Genomic DNA, 22,283 nt, shown 5'->3' with positions numbered 1-22,283 from the left:
TTTATGTAACATAGTATTGTGATTTGTGGCCCAACAAAAATTGCAGGAAAATAATAGACAAATCAAACAAATACTCCCTCTGTCCCATATTATATGTCTTTTTAGAGAGTTTTTTCTGTCCCAAATTATTTGTTATTTTACATTTTCAATGAAGCATTAATTGCATTATTTTCAATTTTACCCTTAATCACTCCTAATTAATTAGTTGAGAATCAATTAATGTTGAGGATATTTTAGTAATTTTATATATTTTTTACTATAATCTATGCACATTTATTGATTTTCTTAATATGTGCAAAACAACCCAAAACGACATTTAAATTGGGACGGAGGGAGTAATAAATATATTAAATAATTAATTCATGTGGAATTGTGGATATTGTAAATTCTCCATAAAATTGGATAAAAATTAAAAAGTTAGGAAAATCATACAAAACAAATAAATCCTGACCACTATTACATTTCTTACAACCTAGTGGTTGGAATGTCTCCGCAAGTTAATACAAACAAAAGACAATTAAAACCCAAATAAAATAGAAAACTGTAAAATAAATAATTCAATAATTAATTACTATTCACCCTAATTTTGTTTTATTGTATTAAATTTTATATGATTAACTTAAATATAAAATTAATTTGCCAATCATGTCGGTCAATCCATTAGGGGTGAAAAAAAACAAACAAACGACGGCGTATGGAGTAAATCACACACGTGAGTGAGTATAAATAAAGTGAGAGACGGAGGTTTATAAAATAATTAATTAATTTTTGCTTTCGCCATACTTTCTTTTTCTTTGATGTCTACTGTTCAAATCTCTCCTCTCTGAAAATTTCCCCTTTTCTTAATTTTCCTTTTTCTCAAGTTACCGTTCCAGAAATCTATTCTTATCTTTTGTCGCTGGATTTTCTTCATCTGTAAATACAAATCAAAATTGTTTGTATCTGTGTAGTTTCTACACTGTATCTGTATCCGCTTTCAAGGATTCCGTTATTGGCCGGGCGCCGCCGCGGCGTGATTCCGGTTGTAGATTTTCCGGGAGGAAATGGCGAAGCGTGGATATAAACTGCGTATCCTCTGGAATTATTGGTGTTTATTTATTTTTTTATTTTTTTTTCTTTTTAGCTACATGTTTTGGTACACTTTCTGTATGCGTGTCTGCGTGAATGGCGCGTGTCGGTGGGTTTGAATGGTCGGTCGTTTAATTTATGTTAGGGTTTTAATTTGTGTTTGAGTGATCTAAGATGATGCGGTATTGATTTTCTGGATAAGATGCCTTGTTAATTGGTGTTAAAAGGAATTAAATCAGTGATAAGAAATCGAGAAATTGGGCAACGAAGAATTGTTACTTGGATTTCTTGCGTTCTATGTGTTTTTGAAAAAGCCTAGAAGATTAATGAAAGTTGTTAGGAATTGTGTTGATTATGGTGGAAATTCTCTTTTCCTGCTCTTGCTTTCAAATGTATGTTTCCCCTTCGATATGTTGTGCTTTATAACTTTTGGTTGCAATGCTTAATTGATAACTTGCAAAACTGTATTTTCTATGATGAAACTGTCGTTTCTTGACTGAATGTGATTTAGAGGAATTTGTGGCACATGGTGGGAATGTAAATTGTTTGAGCTTTGGGAAGAAGAATTGCAGATCGTTCATTACAGGTGGAGATGATCAGAAAGTCAACCTTTGGTCCGTCGGCAAGCCCACGTGTCTGACGGTTAGTGCCACTTGTCCAATGAGCGCTGACATGATTTCGTTTTAACAGTTGGATGATTGATTTTCGTATAATTATGTGACGATGACGTGATTAGCCCCTTAGTCGCCCCTTGTTTTATTAGTATCTTGATGGTAATGTGGGTCTGCGTCTTTGCTGACTCAAACCAGTACGAGAGGATGCTGTAAATTTGTATTCAGACTGAAATTTCTGAAAGAGGGACATACTTAATTTTTCTCATTTTCCATTTGTCGCTTTAACGTAAACAGCCTGGTATTAATTACACAATATGTCGTTGGTGGCTAAATTTAGAAAATTTCACGATTTGCGGAAGGTGCTTTCTACATTTGCTTCCGTTGTTTTTTTCAAATTCATCTCTCTCTCTCTCTCTCTCTCTCTCTCTCTCTCTCTCTCTCTCTCTCTCACACACACACACACACACACTATCTATTTATTTATATACATACAATGTGCGTTGTGTGTGTCTCATGCTTTCCTTAGTTTCCTGTCACATTATAAAACTGAAAGAAGACGACCTTGTGGTGATTGCAGAGCCTATGTGGTCATACAAGTCCAGTAGAATCCGCAGCCTTCGATTCAGCAGAGGTTTTAGTGGTAGCTGGATCATCTTCTGGAGCCATAAAGCTGTGGGATTTGGAAGAAACAAAAAGTAAACTCACCATCTTCATCATATCTTTTATATTGTTTCATTTGAACTTCAGAATCGATTATTTGCTTTTTTAACGCGAGTTGGAGAGCATAAATTGTTAAATAATGAAATCAACTACAACCAATGAATATATATATATTTTTTAATCCTGATGTGTTTTCATGCCTTGAAATGTAGTGGTTCGCACTCTTACTGGACACAGATCCTATTGTACTGCTGTTGAGTTCCATCCATTTGGTGAGTTTTTTGCATCGGGTTCAATGGACACTAATCTAAAGATATGGGATATTAGAAAGAAAGGGTGCATCCATACGTATAAAGGCCATACTCGAGGGATAAGTACTATAAGATTCACCCCTGATGGCCGCTGGGTAGTCTCTGGTGGATTTGATAATGTTGTAAAGGTATTGCTATCGAATTCTCGAAAAGTTTTATTTACCCGACTATTTCCAACTGTCTTGAATTCTTAGTTTTATTACACCATGTACAGGTGTGGGACCTGACAGCTGGGAAGCTTTTACACGATTTCAAATTCCATGAAGGACATGTTCGCTCCATAGAATTTCATCCGCTCGAGTTTCTTTTAGCAACAGGTGACTGTTCGTATGGATTTACTTTAACTGTCAATGGTTGTTTTCGAGGCTTTATGGCTGATAACTGTAACAACGAATAATATACATTCCAGGTTCGGCAGATAAAACTGTGAAATTTTGGGATCTTGAGACTTTTGAGATGATTGGATCTGCCAGACGCGAGGTAGGTAAACATATATGTATTTAAATTTAGTATATTTTCACCCTCACAGAATGTGCAAGCATCTAGTATCCAATTCAAATATATAACACTTCACTTCTGTTTTTTGTTATACACTTCTCTCATCTTACTGCTTATTTCTCTCCGTGATGTTGTAAATAAAAAATTGTTTAAGTACCAAAGCGATTTGTTGTCTTCTCCTTCAGGCTACAGGAGTAAGATCACTTGCCTTCCACCCTGATGGAAGAACCCTTTTCTGCGGTTTAGATGATAGTTTAAAGGTTTGTTTCTGGAATGTATATTTCTGTAAAAAATAAAAAAATAAAAATTATTCAGATGGCCTATATCTTTCCAACTGCAGGTTTACTCATGGGAGCCTGTAATTTGCCATGATTCAGTTGATATGGGATGGTCAACTGTCGGTGATCTTTGCTTCCATGATGGGAAGCTTGTGGGCGGTGCATATTTTGAGAACTCAGTTGCACTTTGGGTGGCAGATGTTTCGGTATTCGCCTGTTATTTTCTGATTGTCAAAATACTATTACTATTTTTTTCCCTTAACAATGATGAAGTGGCATTTCTGTGTTTTAGCTTATAGAGCCATACGGCACAAGATTGGCTCCGGAGCAACATAGCAACTCAGAGCAGAAATGTGATAGTCAGAGCAGTCTTTCGGAGAAAGAGGAAATCCATGTAAAGCCAAAATCCAATACCCGATCGACAACGCCAGATAGCGATTCTTCTAAAGAAATCAAAACCATATATGTTGACCGTAAGTTTTCTTTCCCTACAATTTTTACAGTCTCTAATTTCTCACCAACAGAAGATCAATGTTTCTACCCTTGTGAAGCTGCAGGTGTAAGCTCTGTTACTCCGAAGACAGTTGACCCTCCTACTTCAAAGACGGTTGACCCTGTTGATGTTCCCAAGGAAGTGAACGCTGTTAGAATTCAGAAGCGTGGCCCCACATCAAGTGTGCCTGCAAAAGCTCTTAATAGATCTCTGATTATGCCTAGTATTGTACCTCGTGATGGTCCCGATGGAAGAGATTCTGTTGGGTCTAGAAGGGAATCTATTGGGTCTAGAAGGGAATCTATTGCTTCATCTAAGCCAACCAGTTCTGGCATGTCTTCTAAGCCACCTCATGCACGGAGGCTATCAACCGGCCGGTTTGATATGGAAAGAATGTCGGTTTCTCTTGATTCTTGTGACGATACGAAAAGTTCTTTGGTCAGTAAAAAAGATTCGCATCTACGCAATAGGCTTGTTACCGATGAAAATTCTAACGAGTCCTCTGAGGTGAAACAATCAAATAACAAGACTGCTGTGGAAAAGGTGGATAGAACTTCGTCACCCGTGACAATTGTTCCAGGTGATCAGACTCTGAGTTCCAGTAGAGGGGCGATTCCTGTAAAAGTTGTCAATGGAGGTTGCTATCTAACTTTTATTACCACCTTGTCAGAATACGAGAGGTGAAAACTAATCTGTACTTATATTAATTATGTGCTTTGATACTCGCAGTGGCAGTTGTGCATGGAAGGACGCGCAGTTTGGTTGAGAGGTTTGAAAGAAAGGAAAAAATAGACGTAGATGAGAGTGGCATCTCCGATAAGGCTTCTGTTGTGGCTACTGAGCCTGTCGAAACACCGCTACCTCAGGTAGAATTTTCCTCCTCTTATATTGACTTTTTTTTTTCTTTCCCTTTTTGCCCCCCTCAAATAAATATTAATTGGATAATGTGGTGGGCTGCAGAATAGCGACCAACAGAGTGTGATGACGAAGAAGGAGCAGTCAACTTATGTAATCGTGAAGGAGAAGCCGTCAACTTTGGATGATGATAATGTAATCCTGAAGGAGAAGCCGTCAACTTTGGATGATGATAATGTCATTGAGAATCTTTTGCAGGGTCACGATGTTTTATTGAGTACATTTAGGTCCCGATTGACAAAGTTACAGGTAATCTTTGAACCAAGTTATTTCAATAATTAACTCCAATTATATATCAGTTTTCTAACAATGGGCATATAAATTTCTGGTACAGGTGGTGCGACACTTTTGGGAAAGGAACGATGTCAAGGGGGCCATAATTGCTGTCAGGAAATTGCCCGACCATTCTGTTAGTATTTCTTGCTGCAATATATTTTCAGTGTTCTATCTGCAGATATATATATATATATATATATATATATATATATATATGCACAACTTTTCATAATATTATTTCATTTTTGCAGGTACAAGCAGATGTAATAGGTGTCCTCGTAGAAAGGCTGGAGATTATTACATTGGAGCTGTTTTCTTGCTTGCTTCCTGTGCTTTTAGGGTTGCTCGAAAGCAAAGCAGAAAGGTAAAAATTCTTACAAAGCATAATTGGAAAAATAAGGAAAAAGCTTGTCTGAGATTATTACGTGTTTTTTCGAATGTGTTAGGCATGTTAGTGTTTCTCTGGAGATGCTTCTGAAACTGGTAGCAGTCTTTGGTACACTTGTTCGTTCAACAGTTTCAGCACCTCGATCTGTTGGTGTCGATCTTCATGCAGAGGAGAGGTACCATTTTCTTTCATCCGAAATTTTCAATTCGTTTTATGCTGTCTTAAAATCGAATACATTTGACGTGTTTGGTGGCAGACGTGAATGCTGCAAACAGTGCTTTGTCCATTTACAAGGTGTACAGAAAAGTCTTCCGGAGCTTATGAAGTGAGTGTCTTTTGTCTTTTTAACTCTTACACTTTTGTCGAATTATTTCCGGCTATATAAATATATATATAAATGATTTGTATTAATGTGGTTTAGGAGGGGAGGTGTAGTAGCAAGATACGCACAACAACTGAATATGGTTCTACAACAAACGTGACACCCGGAAGAGAGAGAAAGTAGGTAGCTTATTACCAATTAACAAGAATTACTTCAAGAGAGATATAATACATATCTATATATCAGGTAAATGTCATACTTGGGATATTGCAAATTTTGCCTTGCCGGTATCCAGTATGTGCATCGGTGCTATTACATATATATGTATTCCCAGTTGTATGCATTTTGTGTTGCAAGTTGTATTGTATTAACAGCTTGTGCTTTGTTGGATACAAATGACTTGCCAAGCTGGTTACCTGTAATTAATTTATGTGCAGTCATATATATTTATATTTTTTTTGAAAATGAAAATAATATATATAGCATTCATGGTTGTTCTTTGTTTTTATCTTTATTATTAGGGTAAATTGTACATACACCCTTGATGTATGCTAAAATAACATTAAAGTCCCTGTGATATTGGTAATTACATCCACACCCTTGAAACATATACCTGAGCCAAGATTTCACGTCTTGGGGATCAATATGCACTATATTTGTTTCGTGCGTGCCTTTTAATGCTACCATAGACGAAAATTTATAAATCTTATATAAAATAACAAGTATTTAAGAAATGTTAGGAGAGTCATGTCACCCAATGTATTATTCCGTTATGATTTCTAACAATGTTTCAAAGGTGATTGTAATTATTGGTACTAAAAGGACATTAAAGTTATTTTAGCATACCGACTGAAGTGATGTATGTGTAATTTACCCTTATTAATATTATTTGGGCAATTGGGCTATATCTTCACCAATTAAGAACAGCAGTACATGCCCTCGTGGGCCATGATGTGATTAAATATATTTTTGTAAATAGCCATTAGGCTAAATATTAAGAATATTTTTTTATAATTTATTATATATTATTTATGATTCATTTCATCATATAATTTAATGACACCGACATTCAATTACTATTGAAAGAAAAAAATTAGATAAGAATTATAATTATCCTATTATTTAAAATGGTAGAGAAGAAGCTATGGAAGAGGAAAACTACAAAGAAGATGGGCCAGTTGATTGAAGTCCGACATCACACCTAACTTGCTTTCCAACAAGACCCAGGTCTATTGCTGCAACAGTATCCAAAATTGACCTTATTCCTTATTTAATTAACAATTAAATAACCAATATAAAAAGCAATCCAATTGCTGCATGAGTATATATATTTTGTACATATATATATATATAAAATAATGCAGGAAAAACATATTCTATAGGGTAACTTACGGTTACCCATGAGGTCAAATTACGAAGAAAAAAAAGTATGAAGAGTTTTTCGTAATTTTATTTTATCTCGGGGTGACCGTAATTTTACAGTATTTTGGGATATAAAGAGATTTGTGAGGGATCAAATGAATTGAATTCCTACTTTTTGGAGAATATAAATCAGGTGGTCCAATTAATTATCGTACATGTAAAAGTCACAGACTGTAGGGATGTTGTAACATTTATTTCATAATAATCTCCCTAACTCTAACCATAAATATATTTATTGTATATTGCCATGAATTCACACAAAATTAATTGCATTAGTGCGCTATTAAAATATTAATCCTAACACTAATCCTTTTTTAAGGAGTGATAACAAATGAGGTTAGCTGTATGAGTTTTGGTGCCGCTCATATTTTTTCTGCAAAAATTCAAAGCACAGTGAGCAAAATTCAACAACTCTCTCCGCTTTATACGTGGCGCTTCTTATTCTTTCTCCCCTCTTTCCCCACCCTTTTTTTTCATACACACACATACACATAGTTATACGTAGATATTCACTTGTATCTATCTATCTATACTTTTTTTTTCTTCAATTATTTTGTACATATTGGATTTATACAACAGATACACGCAGAGGTGATTGGAACGTAGGATTTTTGTGGAGATTGATTTCAGCTGGGGATTCAATCGCGTGCTGTAAACCTGTGCGTCGGATTACTTGAATCTGTGGCGAAATCGGTATGCGTTTTTTCTTTTTTTCTTTTAATTTGTTTTTCGTTTGGTGTAATTTTTTTTTTTTTTGGCAGTTTATAAATAATTGGTGATCTGCATATGATTATTGAACAGTCGATCCAGTTGTTGAAATTGCGTTTTGGAATACGTATAGTTTGGATTGTATTTTCTGGTAGCTGGGATAGTTTAGTTCATAAATGGCCCTGTTTGATAATCGTTTCATATTTGATTTTTTTATTAAATTGTTTTAAGGAACCACATAATTTATTCTTAGAGAACAAGGAATCATTTGAAATAAATCAAAGTGGATTTTGTATTTCTTTGATTTCTGAATTTTGCTCGAATTTCTATGTGTTCTTTGTGACATCTTTAATACAATTATTGCACGCACTACATGTGAGCACCTTTGCAAACAAGATAAATGTGCACTATAAGAAGTTAAGCACAAGATAAATTTGCATTCGGGAAGTTACGTCATGCAAATGGTGTTTGGTGATGAAATTTGCACTTACGGCGTATTCAAAACTTTTGCTTTTAAGTTGAATCACTAGTCGGCTTCTAATTCTTATATAAACTATTTAAACCCCATATTTGTTGGAAGTAGGTCGCAATTGCAAGTCTATTTTCAGATACATAATTACATATGCAATCGTGGATGAATGATAACAATAGATGTACCTAACTTATTGCAGTTTTTTTGAGAGAATCTAGGAAATTCCATGTTTGCCTATGAAGGAGTCCAAATCATGGAGGTGGCCGGTGAAGAAACAGAGTATCTTGTTTGACACGGTATGTGACCTACAATGGTACTTTTCAGAGAATAGATAGTTAAACTCTGTAAAATCTTTAAGTAGGAGCAATGCTGTTTGTGAAAGTACAAGCGGTTAACTTGTAAATATAACTGCAGAGAGCACTCGGATCGAAGATGAAACAGCTCCCATTTATGGTAGCTGTCTGTATAATAATGTTGTTAATAATATATACAAGTACAAAGTATCAGTATCAACAAACAGAGGTACGTTAACAGAATGTTTGTCCAAATTTCAATTTTTATGTTAATCTCTTATCATGGCCCTGATTACTAATTTCCTTATGCCTTTTCATCAGATGGATTCAACATTTTATCCATTCTACACATTTAAGGTATTTATCCAATAAAAACATATTTCATATTTTTATAAACCCTTTCAGTATCATCCTTTATAGTGTCCTTATTTTTTCCGTAAGATTATTTTATTTTTTATTCGCTTGCTGAGATCAACTAATGGTTTGGTCTAGGAATCAGGCGTGGATTCAAAAAGTTTGGATAGTTTGCCTCGTGGAATCATCGAAGCAAGGTCAGACCTGGAGTTGAAGCCTTTATGGACAACAAGCAGTTCCAGATCAAAGGTAAAAGTTCAAATAGTGTCTCTATGCCATTTTTAATATTTCCCCCATTTATCTCATTTCACTGTGATATAATTTTGATTGAATGATTGTTGATACATTTATTATAAATTTTTTTGACAAACATATGCATTCCTCTATATTTATAGGTTAGTGATCGGAGCTCTAGTAACTTGCTAGCAATGCCTGTTGGAGTTAAACAAAAGCAGAATGTTGATACTATTGTTCAAAAGGTACAGCTGCTTATTGATGTTTATATAGTAGAAAAACTCAGTTATCTATTACTTTAACAACTGTTCACATTTATTGCCTAATTCTTTTGGATTCAGTTTCTTTCAGAAAATTTCACAATTATCTTGTTTCACTACGACGGTAACTTGGATGGGTGGTGGGACCTGGAATGGAGTAAGAAAGCTGTACATATAGCTGCTCACAACCAAACGAAATGGTAAGCCTTAAAATTGAAGTTTCATGTAGTCTACCAAATGGTATGTATCAGGATATCGATTACAGAAAAAAGAGGAAATCAATCTTCGCCATGGTCATTGATGCCCTCACTAGTAATTATGCTATTGGCTCTGGAATTTGAGTTTCTTCTTTATAATTGGTGGTTTACTGATAAAAGGAAATCTGCAGGTGGTTTGCAAAACGCTTTTTACATCCAGCTATTGTATCTATGTATGATTACATATTCCTGTGGGATGAAGATTTGGGGGTCGAGAATTTCCATCCTGGAAGGTACTGTTGCAGCAGCATCATACAATATTCTCTCTCTTCGGATGACTTCTTTTATTTGTTTCTATTATAACGTTATTTGAAGTTATTTGTGCCAATTGTTCTTCTCAGCACGCTATATTTACATTTCACGATATGAATATTTCTGTTTCTTCACAAAGATATTTTGCCACTTGTAGTTTGCATTATTTGTTTCTAGTTAAAGATAACTTTTCCATCTAAAGATCTAAGTCAACATAGAATTTCATTATTCCATGAATTTTCTGTATATTTATCGTTCTAAGATCAGAATGTTGGCTTTGCCTACCTTAGTGCTCGAAAACACCATGTGAAATCATTCTTTTGGTCTTCTTGCTTCTACTTTGTCAGGTATCTGGATATTGTAAGATCAGAAGGGTTTGAAATATCTCAGCCAGCTTTGGACCCAAATTCAACTGGTATACACCACAGGATCACAGTAAGAAATAGAATGAATATATTCCACAGGTGGGTTCTGTGCACAATCTATGTGATTTTTTAACTCCATTTGTGGTGCTTTTGGTACTTATATGTTCTGATTTAAGCAGAAGAGTCTACGAAGTCAGAGGTAGTATTAAGTGCTCGGATGATAGCGAGGGGCCTCCATGCAGTGGGTAACTTATCATAACTTATCTCGTTGTTTATTTTGTATAACATACCAATAGACATACATAATAAAAGCTGAATGCTCATTCTATCTTCGGTGATTGCATGTTCAAACAAGTGATATGGTACCCTTATTCTTCCAATTTTGAGAAACATGCTAATCCCTTCAAGATTTGCAGTTTTGTGGAAGGTATGGCTCCTGTATTTTCGAGATCTGCATGGCACTGTGCCTGGCACTTAATACAGGTAAAATTTTCTGCCTTTTCAGAACAAAAAAAAAATCTTTCGTGTAGTTTACACAAACATAAATGTTATACAGTCAAATTTGCAAAGCCACATCTAGTAATCAATATTCTTTGTTATGTTCTCTAATATGCATATGCTTACACCTTATTGATTGGCCATTCAATTAAACAAAGGAAAAAAAAAGGATTAAAGATGTCTTAAGAATCATTCCGAGCACCTTATTGAGGGGTTATTCGGGAAAAAAGAAGAGACAAAAAATCCTTTGAATGCCACTCGTTATTATCACTGAGATAAATATAGGTGATACGTCACAGATTTGGCCAATGCTTAATCCCCAGATACTGCCCCTGCTTCTTCTCCGTTAAACGAAGTTAATTCGATAAGTATATTGTCTGTTTTCTATTATAAGGAGCAAATATACAGCGACTGATTTGTGGCCTCTTCTAGCTGTTTTAAGAGCTTGTAGTTGCATTAATCTGCTTTATTTAACTTTCCAATCTATAAATCTTAGAATGAGGTATCTTTTTGCATCAGAATGACCTTGTACATGGATGGGGAATGGACATGAAACTCGGCTATTGTGCACAGGTACGACCATTATGTTTTGTGTTTGTCTATAATGTTACTTCTGCTGTGCAGCAGAGTTTCATTCCACATTTAGATATAAATTGCACTATTCTTTTATGTTCCCGAGATTACAAATTTCATACTCAGTTAAAAGTGGATAACACTTGTATTTAACTTTATTAACGTGCTTTCTCTTGTATAAATAGGGGGATCGTACAGAAAAGGTGGGAATAGTTGATAGTGAATACATAGTTCATCAGAGTATACAGACACTAGGTGGGGCATCAGCAACAAAAGTGAGTAACTAACTCTATATATTTGTGATTAACTTTTTTCTCCTCAATTTACATTTTTGTCGTCTTTGTTCCCTTACACTGAAGTTCTACTATTTACTAATTTCATACTTCTACTACATATGAAGAAAATTAATCCATCTAACCCCAAACGTTGGGCATCTAAAATAATTGGAATTATACTCTGTTCAAATATGCATATCTTGTGGTGATTTTTTTTAGCATTTATGGCAATTTTCCTATTCATTTAAATTAATGATAATTGATGTCCGTGCAGGTCTCGAATCATGAAGAGACTGTTAAGGTATTATAGCTTAGATGAACTAATCAGTATTTATCAGTTAAAACCACAAATCTCGACTTATTTGATTTTCTTTTTGGTTTTTTTCTTACTTGTACCAGAGGCATGGTGTGGATGTGAGATCAGAGGTGAGATACCGTATTTTGTGAAAATAGCCATTAAAAAAATTATTAATTTGATTTTTTGTGCTTGTGATGTAATTGGTTGGATTTGTGCGGTGCAGATAAGAAGGCAATCATCAATAGAACTTCAAAAATTCAAGGAGCGATGGGAGCAGGCTGTTAAGGATGACGAAAACTGGGTTGATCCGTTTTCAAAGGATTAATTAGCTTATACTAGAGGTGTATTTACACCCTTTTTTTGAAATTTTTGCAGCTATAACTACAAACTACTGAACATGTCATATAGTCTTTCTTTGTACTAATTTGGGACAATCTTCATTTTTTTAATTTTATTTTGGTTTGTGGGTTGTAAGTAGCGTAAATCGGAGATGGATTTGTTAGGGTTTGCGGTATCAGAGAGAGAGAGAGAGAGAGGGAGATTGGAGAAAGAGAGGAATTGTATATTGAACTGTAAAACTCAGATTACACAAATGTTTTTTGCTGCTTAACTAACCAACACGTTGATCAGCCTACTCGTAGCACGATTTTATAAGCCATGTGTGTCTCTTCCAAGTGGCATTGTTTCGTTTCTCACTTACCTTCACCAACTGAGATAACGACTGTTACAGATTTACACCTCTTCGAAATTCTTGGTCTCGACCCCGAAACCACAATTCATTCTTCTTCTCTAATTATCACGTGAATTAGGCGATGCTCGAATCAACGGTGATCGCGATAATTTTCAACCCCTGGAAATTGAGTCGAACAAAGAACACATGGAAATAAAAGAAAAGGAGAAAACAAGATGATATTATTTTACAAGTTCTATTTGAAATCCTAAACATAGCCCGATAATATTTTGTTCTTGATATAATTTCAATAAGCTGGTTCCAAGAGAATTTTATAATTGAAAACAAGGCAAATTACGGCCACCCCTGGAGTATGACCAAATTACGAAAGCCTCCCTCTTGTTTGGGTAATTACAGTTACCGCTCATTTTAAATATTTTTACATAAAATTTATGTAATTTGGTTATTTACCGTAGCAAATCGTATATTCAGTTGGGTAAACTGTATGAAATGTTGGCTTACTGAAATTTCAGTTCGATTTTTACCGATTTAACATCCCTAAATTTACCTATGGAGGAGGTTTTTCGTAAAATAATACATAGTTGAGGGGTGACTGTAATTAACCAAACAAGAGGGGGTTTTCGTAATTTAACCATAACTCAGGGGTGGCCGTAATTTGCCCTCGAAAACATGATGAATTCGAAAGTTTGAGGGAGCAAAGTGATAGAAATCAGAACAAAGAGGTGCTATTCTGATTTTAGAATATAGATGGAGGGGCATACTATAATTTACTCCCTTATTTTTTCAAATTGAAAAAAACTTGACCTGACTCACAGCAAGTCCACGCGCCTCTCTCTCTCTTCTCTCTCTCTAAACGAACTTTCTCTGATTAGAATATAATTTCCTGGCATTGAATGAACTGTCCAAAATTCTTCTCCTCTAAGCTTCCACACTTACCTTTTACCCTTTTCTAACACCGTCCTAATTTCACTATTTAGATCTCAAAATCTCTCTTTCGTCGCTCTCTGCAAGTGTTAAAGGAAATGGCCGGCCGTTACGATAGCAACCCTTTTGATGAAGGAGATGAAGTTAACCCCTTCTCTGTAAGTTTCATATGGTTTATTTTTTTCGTATTATGTTTTGAATTTTAGGGAGAAACAACTTTGTTTTCGCCTTTAATTGCTCGAAAGTGGAAGCACATTATGAATTTAGAGGGAAGTATTTGTTGTTGAAGAATTTGGTATGATTTTGGTTGACTCTAGGGCTAATTATAATGTAGGTGGTTTTGAAGTTCGTGTTTAAATTGGCGGAATGTTGCTTGTGAATTGTGATGATCCTCTGGTTGGAATTTTGATGTGCTCTTCATGTATTCGCCCGCGTGGTATTACTTGGCCTTTGACTTGATTTTTATTGTCGATTTCAAAATTTGGTTGCATCTATGGGTAAAATCATGATTATATCAGTAATGCATCTTGTGGGTGTGATGGAGAAGCTGTTGTACTTTTTAAGTCGTGTAGCCGAGGGTTTAATCGAGTTTTACCACAATTATGCTTCAAAAATTATGGAATTAGATGAACATGTGAAAACAAATCTTGCTTTCCTCCTAGTTTTTTGGTGCATGCTTGATAAGTGAGCATAATGAAAAAGTGAAATATTGTTTTGAGTTTTAGTTGTAGAAGATGGTGGGCATGTATCGTGGCTTTGTACGAACGGGTGGTAGTTAAGAATAATTGGTATTTGTAATGTAATCCCGGCGGGTATTTCAGGCAAGGTGTTGGGATGGCATAGTAGTTGTTCAATGTGTTTTAGACACTACGTGAACAAGTTACATCCAGCTTATTATGTCCAACTTCGTGAAATAGAGAATTGGCAATGCATCCAATTAGAACAAAGAAGTGCTTAATGAAAACTGGTAGTGGGTTGAGGTTGATACTTTAATTTCTTGGCGTGTGTAGTTTCGCTGTACTATGTTCTTTTATTCTGCTCGGTAAAATTTAGTGCTCCTACTTTTGGTTCTATATTCAACTTTGAAGCTTCAATATACTTCTTGAATCCAGGATGGAGGGGGAAAAGGAAAAGCAGCTGGTCAGTCAAAGTTTAGTAGAGGTTCATTCTATACATCGGTGAGTTCATCTTATCTTTGTTCTGGGGAAATTATGCAGCTAGTGATTTTCCAACCGAGACGTAAGTATTGTTGTTAAAAAACTATTCCCAACCCTTTGTTGGGAGTTGGGCCTGGCTTCGCTGCTAATCCCTGACAATTTATGAAAGGGCTCCCTCTGGCCAAGGGTAGTGAAATAATTCATATGTTTTTGGATACATCTGAATTCATATGTTTCTGACACATCGTGCATGTACTGCTTATGAGTTCAAAACAATCATTTTCATGATCTTTACTATATGATATATGTATAGTTCCCTTTCAATTAGTTAATTCTTACATGTAACATTCAATTTTTTTTTAATCTTCAGAATACTGGTAGCGTACCTCCTGCTTCAAATTCAAGGCTGTCACCCCTTCCTCCAGAGCCTGCTGATTTCTACAACCCTACAGCTTCAGTCGATATTTCACTTGATAGTGCTTCGGTAGTTGAATTTTTTTATTCTTTTTTCAATTGTTTAGCCTGCAGTGCTACTGCTATATTCCTTTTTCTGCTCCCTGCACCAGCATTGTTTGCTCTTATCGAAAAAAATCTCTAATATAGGATCTGAAAAAGAAGGAGAGAGAGCTGCAGGCTAAGGAGTCTGAATTGAAAAGGAGGGAACAGGTACTCTTTTATGGTTCCTGACTTCCTGTTAATCTTGCTCGGATGAGTTTCTGTGCATTTTCGGATGGTATTTGCAGCTATATTGCTGATCATGAGGGAACACTTTAGCTTTTTCTTTGCTTCGTTGTGATCAATTTTAAGATGTTTGATTGTATAACTGCTTTTTTTTACAAACTTTTATAAAAATAAAATTATAAAAAGTAATTAGATTGAATTAAAAAGCCTTACAAGCTTTTCTCTCTCCTGAAGCATGGCAAATAATTGTTGCATTATTTTCAACACTTAATTTAGGGCCTTCAACTTGTACATGTTTTCTATTTAAATATACGACTCCCATATTACAATACATGCTTGACTGCTTGAGGGGTCAAAGTGGGTAAAGTCCAAAAAGTCATGCTGCAGAGTTATTTAACTTTCTCGTAGCCCACACCAAAAACACGAGGATATTTTAAACTTACATACACGGCATAGAGGATTTTCTCCATTAGTCTTGATAATTGGATAGCCAGAAAAATATATTGGGTAGATAACCCCAAGTTGTACAAGATTCTGATAGATATTTGTCCTTAACAAGATTGAATGTGTAGAATATCAGTTGAATTGCCTTCCGCATCACGAACATTGATCCTAAGTTGTATTAATGATGTTCTGCAGGAAGTAAGGCGGAAAGAAGAGGCTGTTGCACGAGGTTCTTGCCTTCTACTACTAGATATTTTTATTACTTTGATGCCCTTTATCAAGAAAATAATAAATTTCACTATATAACGGAGAACGTGTAAACCAAAAGGAATTTGCCGCTGATTTCTTGTTTCTCGCAGCTGGTATAGTTATCGAGGAGAAAAACTGGCCTCCATTTTTCCCTATTATCCATCATGATATTGCGAATGAAATACCAATTCATCTTCAGAAGCTGCAATATGTTGCGTTTACGACCTTGTTAGGTATGTAAATTTTAGGCTTTAGAATCGGACCTTTCTCACATATCATAGACTATTAGTATGTCATATCTGAAATATTAGAGCTGCAAGAAGTTTCCGCATGAAGTATACTGATGATGTATTTACTGGTGGTGATCAGGACTTGCTTTTGCACTTCTATGGAATGTCATAGCCGTGACTACTGCATGGATTAAACAAGGAGGTTGGCCTTCAAAATCATCACCAAGTGCAATTCTTATGCATTCATTTTCCCTAACTTACGATTTATTGTCAACTAGATGCAAAGATTTGGTTTCTTGCCATTATCTACTTCATATCTGGGGTTCCAGGAGCCTATGTGTTATGGTATCGTCCTCTCTACCGAGCTTTCAGGTTTGTGCTTCTATCTTTTTGTGGAAGCAACTTTTACATTTACAATTGATGTTGTGAAGATAATATTTACGAATTCTTATGAGATGGAGAATATGAATTAATGGAAACTATAATAATACCTTTTTATTGCAATTTGCAGGAATGAGAGTGCTCTGAAGTTTGGGTGGTTTTTCCTATTTTACATGGTGAGTTTCTTATCTTAATTAATTTTCTCGTCTTCAACTGAATATACGACAACTTACCTTGTGGCGTAACACAGCTCCACATTGGATTCGTCATCTTTGCTGCCGTTGCACCTCCCGTTGTTTTCAAAGGGAAATCTCTAGCGTAAGTGCGCCCTTCCAATTATTACCCTCACAGCTGTATTCTTGATTCGAATTTCGAACCGGATAACTTATATTCAGACAATCCTAGACGTTGTCTTGTTCAATCTCCTCTTTTGATAATGTTCTTGAATATTCTGAGCATTTACAATATCTAGCGTTTTGATCTGATTGTGGGTGGGTGTTTGCACAGAGGTATACTGCCAGCCGTAGATCTCATAGGCCAGCATGTTCTTGTTGGGGTAAGTTCATTGGGGGCACAATCTGATTTTATCACTAGAGAATACATATACAGCTCCAAATTATTACATGATTCAATACATTATTATTGTCTTTGGTCGACACAGATCTTCTACTTCATCGGTTTTGGACTCTTCTGCGTCGAAGCGGTTCTCAGCGTCTGGGTTATACAGGTTCCAAAATCTACGTTCCAAACGCTTTTAACTCGTGACTCGTGCTTGACAATATTAGTAATTAATATTAATGCTCGTCGTTTTGCAGCAAGTCTATATGTATTTCCGAGGCAGTGGCAAAGCAGCCGAGATGAAGCAACAAGCTGCTAGGGGAGTCATGAGAGCAGCAATTTAATTGTTGACGAGTTTGTTCATAAAGCCGACTCTTTTCCGTATCGAGCGTTCGTTTTTTCCTTTTCTTTTTCGGGATGATTGAAGGAAGTACAGTCAATTTTTTCATGATAGTAAAGATTTTGGGTCTAGAAAGAAGAGAGAGAAAGGTATATCCGCATGGATTATTTTGGAGCTATTTGTATTTTTGTTGATTCATGATTGTTTGCATATACTTTTATACAATACTCTCATTATTTGTTTCATTTCATGCTTTAATTTTCTTGATACTAATTTTTTTTTTAAACAATTCTGAAAAGAGAAAAATTAATTCAAGAAACTGAAATTAAAATAAGTTATACGATCATTATTACAGACCATTTCCAACAAACTGCAAAACTCCAACTTAAAGCAACAATTTTACAGTGGAATTCATATTTCACTTGCCATCTTTTATGCATATAGATATATTATATATATAATATATAGAGATATATATATATATATATATATAGAGAGAGAGAGAGAGAGAAATACTGCTGTAGTAGTAATTATGAAAACCAATACCAGCTATTTATATATATATATATTGATGATCGTCTCCAGTGATCAGCAATAAGCAATACATTTCTTCTGGCAATCCATGGTGCAGCCACCGCCTCCGCCGCCGTATCCGTAGCCCTTACCGGAGCGGCTGTAGGAGGTGAAGCACTTGGCCGGACACGTCAGCTTTTTCTTGTAACACGGGCCCTTGTCTTTGCACACAACGGTAGACCTAACAACCCCATTTTTGGAACGCCCTCCGCTCGGGCTCCCGTACCCGGATCCGTACCCGCCGCCGATCACAGGCCCGAAACCGGGTATGTTGAACCCGCCTCCTCCGGACCCGAAACCAGGAATGTTGAACCCGCCCCCGGAGTTGTCATTTCCTCCGCCACCCTTCTTGCTTGCGGGCTGGCGGGTCTCCGATTCGGGTTCGGGTCGGACGGCGAAGGAGACGGCGGCGCTGAAGAGCAAGAAAGACAGGATTATAGTGAGAGAAGTGGATTTCATGCTTGTGAAATTTGTTTAGAGAGATGAGAGAGAGAAATTAAGAGTTATTATAAGTAGAGAAGGGGTGTAAAATAAAATAAAAGAAAAAAGCATTTAAGAAGGGAAAAGTGGATAGAAGTTGAGGGGTACTTTTGCAATTAGGCAATTGCAAATTGCCATTTGTGAAATAGGTGGAGGGACAGAGTAGAGTTATTGCACACAAAAAAGTCTGCAACTTTGGACTTTTTGAAACTAGTGTGTACAGTAGTTCTGGATGGAGATCAACACTGTTAACTGTTAAGTATTTAATTTTTTTATATTACTTAACTTTTATTTATTTATTTTTAATTTGATTTTATCATATTATTGTCATGGGATAGACCGTAGTAGATCTTTATTTTGTGGGGGTAGTATAAGAATTTCATTTATTGAAAGGAAAAAAGTGGTCTCAAAAGCAACTATTAGGGTTGTTTTATTGAATTGTTTGTGTTAAATTTCATTACTATCCCTCTATCCCTTTCTTTAGCTTGTACCAAGCTAAAGGCTAACCATATTTTATTGAATTCTTTGAAAATAGTAAAAAAATCTCGATATACTAATAATCGATAAACTAACGTGCTAAATTATTAATTTGATAATATGTATTAAATAACTGGGAGGCATCATTAAGTAAGACACCTACACTGAAATATCTAGTAGAGAGTCAAGGCAAGTAGTAGTAAATGCGGAGGGCCGACCACTCATGATCCTATGATAATTACATGTATATCCATTTCCGCAACCGTATCTGTTTTCTTGACGCGCTTCTTTTATGACGGAGTATTTGAACTGTTACTCGTAGATCTACGTATAATCATTCAGATACGCGTGCTTCGTGAGTGATTATATAATCAGGTTGAAATTTACTTGCCCAGTGTAAATAATAATATATCATGTGTATATTGGGCCACTAGCCCAATAAGGCCTCAAATTAAATAAAGGTTCAATTCTATTGAGGCCCAAAATTGTGAATCATTGTCACATGTCGTTTGTGAATATAGCTATTTTCATTTTGTTCATGTATCAAGGGACAATTTATTTAGGTAGATCATGATGAATTGATGATTGTATTTTTCTATCATATATCCTATGTCCAATGCTTTAATCATGACATCTAGGATTGGATAACATTTTATTTTAATGAATGAACCGCAACCAATTATATAGGTGCATAGATAAATTCACACTCTCGTATAACAACATGCAAACCATACAGTACACGTAAATTACACTAGACTAATCACGTTTGACAAACTCCATCTATCTATTATTAATAAACAGATTCGAATTCGGGTTAATTGACACAGACTCATTTACTCCAACCGTTAATTTATCCATGCGAAACTGATTGGATCAGTGGATAACATTTTCAATAGTGTAGTCCATTTGAGAAAGAGTAAAGGTGGGTTCTTATTGGGCTTATGGTCCGGTAACTAGTTGGGCTCAATTTTATTATATATTTGAACATTTATTTATTAAAAAAAAAAAAAAACTCTATTAATAATTAATTTTATCAAAATGTGTGATTGGAGCTTATTGGTGGCTGTGGATACACGTGTACGGAGGGAGTCAAGTCACGTGCGATTCCCCGAATATACCTGTCCAATGTCCGGCTGTCCCCCTACCCCGATTCCAACCTGTAAAACACACCATCCCTTTTTTATATTAATTAATTTTATTAATAAAAAGAAAAAACACCAATCAAGAAACCAAGGTCCATTAAAATTCACTGGCAACCCGAAAATATAGCTGGCATATAAAACCAAACTCACCCATCTACTTTCAAAATACAAAAAATTGAATCACAATCACCCCCTCCAAAATAATCTCTCTCTCTCTCACAAGAAAGAGAAATAAAACGTATTTGTGAGAGAAGAGGGGGAAATAAGAAAAAAAATAAAATGGGGTACGAAGGTAAAGGGAGAGCTGAAGAAGAAGAAGAAGGAGTTATGGCTACAGATTTCTTCTGGTCGTATACAGATGAACCACACGCTTCCCGCAGAAGACAGATTCTCTCTCAGTATCCTCAAATCAAACACCTCTTTGGCCCCGATCCATTTGCTTTCCTCAAGGTAAATCCTTCAATTCTACCAATGTAGGGTTTTATTTTTTTTCATAATTCAATTCCGCCGAGATCTACGCGCTGCTGACTGATAGATAATTCAGTTCCGAGGATTGTGTATTGTGATTTTGTTTTTGATAATGTGTTCTGAAGATTTGATTTTTTTTGCGTTTTCGTGATTTAGGGCTATTTCCGTAATTTTTTTGAATGGTTGAATCTCTTCGAATTGGATTATTGTTTTTTTCAGCTGAAGAAGATCTACTAATTGAATTGACATTTGATTTTGATTTTCTGAAAATATTAATTTTGTCGTCTGGTTTATTCCTCCTGCATTGCAGATTGCTGCGGTGGTGTCGCTTCAACTATGGACCGCGACATTCCTCTGCAACTCCGATTGGTTAAAGATACTAATCGTGGCGTATTTCTTCGGCTCGTTTCTCAATCATAATCTCTTCTTAGCTATACACGAGCTCAGTCACAACCTAGCCTTCTCAACTCCAGTCTACAATAGATGGCTAGGTATCTTCGCTAACCTCCCCATCGGTGTACCGATGTCCGTCACTTTCCAAAAGTACCACCTCGAGCACCACCGCTACCAAGGAGTCGACGGAGTTGACATGGACATCCCGAGTCAGACAGAAGCCAACCTCGTCAAAAATGTAGTGTCGAAGTCGATATGGGTCCTACTCCAGCTCTTCTTTTACGCACTACGCCCCCTCTTTCTCAAACCGAAACCCCCTGGTTTGTGGGAGTTCACTAATCTGATTATCCAGGTGGCACTTGATGCTGCCATGGTGTACTTTTGGGGGTGGAAATCTTTGGGCTATTTGATTCTTTCCACCTTTGTCGGTGGTGGAATGCACCCCATGGCGGGCCATTTTATCTCGGAGCACTATGTGTTTAACTCGGATCAAGAAACGTATTCTTACTACGGACCTTTGAATATGATGACGTGGAGCGTGGGGTACCATAACGAGCACCATGATTTTCCGAGAATACCCGGTAGCAAGCTTTACAAGGTGAAGGAGATTGCACCCGAGTATTACAACCATTTGGATTCGTATAAATCATGGAGCCAGGTTATCTATATGTATATTATGGACAGGACTGTGGGCCCCTTTAGCAGGATGAAGAGAAACATATCGGTAAAGTCAGTGAAAAAGTCTGAATAGGTGTGAGTTCTCTGATTATTACTCTGTTCCTCGGTTTTTTTACTGGTGTAGTACGAGAGATAGTCATTTTTTTGTTTGATTCGCATTGTTATTTTTGTATCGGAGGATTAGTTTGTTCATTATGCTATGGATCGGTGATTCATTAGTTGTTGTTTAGCCAGTTACAAAAGCTGTGATTGTTTTATATTTTTGTTGGGAAGAATAGAAAGAATCACACTGAACCAGGCATTTTTTTTTTTAATATTCCGATTCGTTGAATG

At 36.0% G+C, this 22,283-nt stretch overlaps 5 protein-coding genes and 1 non-coding gene across 12 annotated transcripts; 5 read left to right on the top strand and 1 right to left on the bottom strand.

The window, feature by feature from the left end:
- The first annotated feature begins 694 nt into the window (after positions 1–694).
- On the top strand, positions 695–6,323 carry LOC105968877 (Transducin/WD40 repeat-like superfamily protein). Of its 3 annotated transcripts, none has more exons than XM_012993562.2 (17): positions 695–1,068; positions 1,580–1,710; positions 2,260–2,377; positions 2,555–2,781; positions 2,868–2,970; positions 3,063–3,133; positions 3,337–3,411; positions 3,492–3,635; positions 3,722–3,902; positions 3,987–4,559; positions 4,652–4,788; positions 4,883–5,086; positions 5,172–5,246; positions 5,365–5,477; positions 5,560–5,676; positions 5,758–5,826; positions 5,923–6,323. In XM_012993562.2, the coding sequence occupies exons 1-17, from the start codon at positions 1,044–1,046 to the stop codon at positions 5,981–5,983; spliced, it is 2,424 nt and encodes an 807-aa protein (XP_012849016.2). In that variant the 5' UTR covers positions 695–1,043; the 3' UTR covers positions 5,984–6,323. The 3 variants fall into 3 exon arrangements, with proteins under 3 accessions (XP_012849016.2, XP_088667958.1, XP_088667957.1); XM_088811832.1 differs by having other exon boundaries at positions 707–1,068; positions 3,981–4,559; XM_088811831.1 differs by having other exon boundaries at positions 751–1,068; positions 3,722–4,559.
- Positions 6,324–7,355: 1,032 nt separating this feature from the next.
- LOC105969084 (uncharacterized) lies at positions 7,356–12,713 on the top strand. Of its 5 annotated transcripts, none has more exons than XM_088811834.1 (17): positions 7,444–7,638; positions 7,825–7,938; positions 8,644–8,721; positions 8,840–8,947; positions 9,040–9,075; positions 9,211–9,321; positions 9,468–9,551; positions 9,648–9,766; positions 9,955–10,056; positions 10,423–10,539; positions 10,620–10,685; positions 10,857–10,923; positions 11,458–11,511; positions 11,697–11,786; positions 12,061–12,087; positions 12,186–12,212; positions 12,308–12,713. In XM_088811834.1, exons 3-17 carry the CDS (start codon positions 8,662–8,664, stop codon positions 12,407–12,409), a joined length of 1,170 nt encoding a protein of 389 aa, XP_088667960.1. In that variant the 5' UTR covers positions 7,444–7,638; positions 7,825–7,938; positions 8,644–8,661; the 3' UTR covers positions 12,410–12,713. The 5 variants fall into 5 exon arrangements, with proteins under 5 accessions (XP_012849272.1, XP_088667960.1, XP_012849273.1 ...); XM_012993819.2 differs by having other exon boundaries at positions 7,470–7,638; positions 8,625–8,721; XM_088811835.1 differs by having other exon boundaries at positions 7,550–7,673.
- An 868-nt stretch (positions 12,714–13,581) lies between these two features.
- LOC105968913 (secretory carrier-associated membrane protein 5) lies at positions 13,582–17,984 on the top strand. The gene is made up of 13 exons (XM_012993610.2): positions 13,582–13,857; positions 14,812–14,877; positions 15,227–15,340; positions 15,460–15,522; positions 16,177–16,210; positions 16,341–16,463; positions 16,600–16,662; positions 16,739–16,832; positions 16,972–17,017; positions 17,092–17,159; positions 17,349–17,397; positions 17,503–17,568; positions 17,657–17,984. The coding sequence occupies exons 1-13, from the start codon at positions 13,798–13,800 to the stop codon at positions 17,741–17,743; spliced, it is 933 nt and encodes a 310-aa protein (XP_012849064.1). The 5' UTR covers positions 13,582–13,797; the 3' UTR covers positions 17,744–17,984.
- Positions 14,891–15,039, top strand: LOC148766023 (U4 spliceosomal RNA). The gene has a single exon (XR_016029435.1). It is a non-coding gene; the product is annotated as a U4 spliceosomal RNA (small nuclear RNA).
- A 61-nt stretch (positions 17,985–18,045) lies between the features above and the next one.
- LOC105968914 (uncharacterized) lies at positions 18,046–18,839 on the bottom strand. The gene has a single exon (XM_088811837.1). The coding sequence runs from the start codon at positions 18,769–18,771 to the stop codon at positions 18,328–18,330; it is 444 nt and encodes a 147-aa protein (XP_088667963.1). The 5' UTR covers positions 18,772–18,839; the 3' UTR covers positions 18,046–18,327.
- A 1,646-nt stretch (positions 18,840–20,485) lies between these two features.
- DES-1-LIKE (fatty acid desaturase family protein) lies at positions 20,486–22,264 on the top strand. The gene is made up of 2 exons (XM_012993636.2): positions 20,486–20,861; positions 21,190–22,264. Exons 1-2 carry the CDS (start codon positions 20,691–20,693, stop codon positions 22,021–22,023), a joined length of 1,005 nt encoding a protein of 334 aa, XP_012849090.1. The 5' UTR covers positions 20,486–20,690; the 3' UTR covers positions 22,024–22,264.
- The last annotated feature ends 19 nt before the right edge of the window (positions 22,265–22,283 follow it).

Source organism: Erythranthe guttata, chromosome 13, assembly GCF_056151865.1.
Source record: "Erythranthe guttata isolate IM_541 chromosome 13, IM_541, whole genome shotgun sequence".
Lineage (NCBI taxonomy): Eukaryota > Viridiplantae > Streptophyta > Magnoliopsida > Lamiales > Phrymaceae > Erythranthe > Erythranthe guttata.
This window is presented reverse-complemented; position numbering and strand designations above follow the sequence as displayed.

What these genes read in the sequence shown, in the direction of transcription:
- LOC105968877 (XM_088811831.1), top strand. Translation starts at nt 1,044, where the DNA reads ATGGCGAAGCGTGGATATAAACTGC. An exon ending in GGATTTGGAAGAAACAAAAA is followed by an intron (nt 2,378 to 2,554) that starts GTAAACTCACCA and finishes CTTGAAATGTAG; the next exon opens with TGGTTCGCACTCTTACTGGA. An exon ending in GATCTTCATGCAGAGGAGAG is followed by an intron (nt 5,677 to 5,757) that starts GTACCATTTTCT and finishes GTTTGGTGGCAG; the next exon opens with ACGTGAATGCTGCAAACAGT.
- LOC105969084 (XM_012993818.2), top strand. Translation starts at nt 8,662, where the DNA reads ATGAAGGAGTCCAAATCATGGAGGTGGCCGGTGAAGAAACAGAGTATC. An exon ending in CAAGCAGTTCCAGATCAAAG is followed by an intron (nt 9,322 to 9,467) that starts GTAAAAGTTCAA and finishes CTATATTTATAG; the next exon opens with GTTAGTGATCGGAGCTCTAG. An exon ending in GCTCACAACCAAACGAAATG is followed by an intron (nt 9,767 to 9,954) that starts GTAAGCCTTAAA and finishes GGAAATCTGCAG; the next exon opens with GTGGTTTGCAAAACGCTTTT.
- LOC105968913 (XM_012993610.2), top strand. Translation starts at nt 13,798, where the DNA reads ATGGCCGGCCGTTACGATAGCAACCCTTTTGATGAAGGAGATGAAGTT. An exon ending in ATGAAGTTAACCCCTTCTCT is followed by an intron (nt 13,858 to 14,811) that starts GTAAGTTTCATA and finishes TCTTGAATCCAG; the next exon opens with GATGGAGGGGGAAAAGGAAA. An exon ending in GGTTTTTCCTATTTTACATG is followed by an intron (nt 17,018 to 17,091) that starts GTGAGTTTCTTA and finishes GGCGTAACACAG; the next exon opens with CTCCACATTGGATTCGTCAT.
- LOC105968914 (XM_088811837.1), bottom strand. Translation starts at nt 18,771, where the DNA reads ATGAAATCCACTTCTCTCACTATAATCCTGTCTTTCTTGCTCTTCAGC.
- DES-1-LIKE (XM_012993636.2), top strand. Translation starts at nt 20,691, where the DNA reads ATGGGGTACGAAGGTAAAGGGAGAGCTGAAGAAGAAGAAGAAGGAGTT. An exon ending in ATCCATTTGCTTTCCTCAAG is followed by an intron (nt 20,862 to 21,189) that starts GTAAATCCTTCA and finishes CCTGCATTGCAG; the next exon opens with ATTGCTGCGGTGGTGTCGCT.